Source organism: Cyprinodon variegatus, unplaced genomic scaffold (assembly GCF_000732505.1).
Source record: "Cyprinodon variegatus isolate N-32 unplaced genomic scaffold, C_variegatus-1.0 Scaffold1939, whole genome shotgun sequence".
Taxonomy (NCBI): Eukaryota; Metazoa; Chordata; class Actinopteri; order Cyprinodontiformes; family Cyprinodontidae; genus Cyprinodon; species Cyprinodon variegatus.
This window is the reverse complement of record NW_015152392.1, coordinates 40709-41979: the sequence shown is the minus strand read 5'-3', so window position 1 is coordinate 41979 and position 1271 is coordinate 40709. Positions and strand designations below refer to the sequence as shown.

Here is a 1271-nt window from a genome sequence, read left to right as displayed (position 1 = left end):
ATTGTATGTCTCGTACCATGTCTGTTGGTTGTGCTGTTCTTTTTACATTTTACATCTAGTCTCTTGAGTGGGCCAATTCAAAGGCACTTTAGTCAAATCCTCTGTGGGTCTTACCTGTCCGCCCTCATGGATGAAGCCCAGGAATGAGATGGAGTGTCTGTGAAATTCACAGTCCTCTGCTTGCACGAATAACGTGTGTTGAAGAACTTGGTGAATATGGCTCTTTTGTTCAGGGAGGTCCCTTGAAAAAATTTAAATCTCATCAAAGTGAACAAAAACAAAAACATTAAGAAACTCTCTTAAAGCGACTTTGACGAAAGCCTGGAAAACAGCTGAGGAGTTAGATAGGTCCAACGGCATGTCCAAACAACCAAAAAAATTTAAGCAAGGACCCAAAGGCTGTTTTCCCCTCATCTCCCTCCCCTTTGCGGAGATGGTGATAGGTGTCTCCTAACCTTAACTTGGTGAAAACAGTTGCTCCTTTGGACTCAAAGGCAGAAACATAGGGTCCATGGGGAGGCTGTGACAAAGCCTTAGTTCTGCTGAATACCTGAGCCAAATCTTGATAATCTCAGCGGGGACTGAGGAAGGATCAGGAGGGTCAGCCTCATGAGTCTCTGCCGGTTGGCCACCTGGCGGCACAGCAGAGCGGAGAAAAGATAAGTGGCAGTTATCAGACCATGAAGAGATGCGTTTACTGGACCAACAGATAACAGGATTGTGTAACTGTAACCACTCATACCCTAGGATAATAGCGGGGCCAGCAGTGGAACAGACGTAAAAAGAAACAAACTCAGAGTGATTGCCTGAAACGGTTAGCTGTATGGGTAGGGTCTGATGTTTGATCTGTGGCAGACTCCTGCCATCAAGGGCAGAAACACGCAGAGGGACCTGAAGAGGAACGATCCCAAACCCCATCTGCTGCACAAAAGAATAATCCATAAGATTTTGCTCACAGCCGGAGTCCAGCAAGGCTGAAAGGGAAAGGGACTGCTCATTCACTAGCATCGAAGCATGCAACAAAAATCGAGGAGAATTAATGATAAACCCTGGGTCCGTCCGCACCCTCGTTTTTACTGGTGCGCCCCTGGCCTTTAACAGCACAGGACAGGCAGAAGCGAAATGCCCAGCCTCACCACAGTAGAGACAAAGCTTAGATTTCATTCTTTGCCTCTTCTGCTCGGGAGTACACCTAGTGTAGCCAACCAGCATGGGTTCTGGGCTGGAAAGGCTTGGAGAGGACTGTGGGACAAGAGAGTGGGTGTGATCTG

General features: G+C 47.5%; 1 protein-coding gene across 1 annotated transcript in view; it reads right to left on the bottom strand.

The window, feature by feature from the left end:
• Window positions 1-533: 533 nt before the first annotated feature.
• The window catches only part of LOC107104891 (zinc finger BED domain-containing protein 5-like), a 16788-nt gene continuing 16050 nt past the window's right edge, over window positions 534-1271 (bottom strand). The window contains exon 4 of the mRNA XM_015405007.1: window positions 534-632. Coding sequence (XP_015260493.1) covers window positions 534-632 — 99 coding nt within the window. The remainder of the gene's footprint in view (window positions 633-1271) is intronic.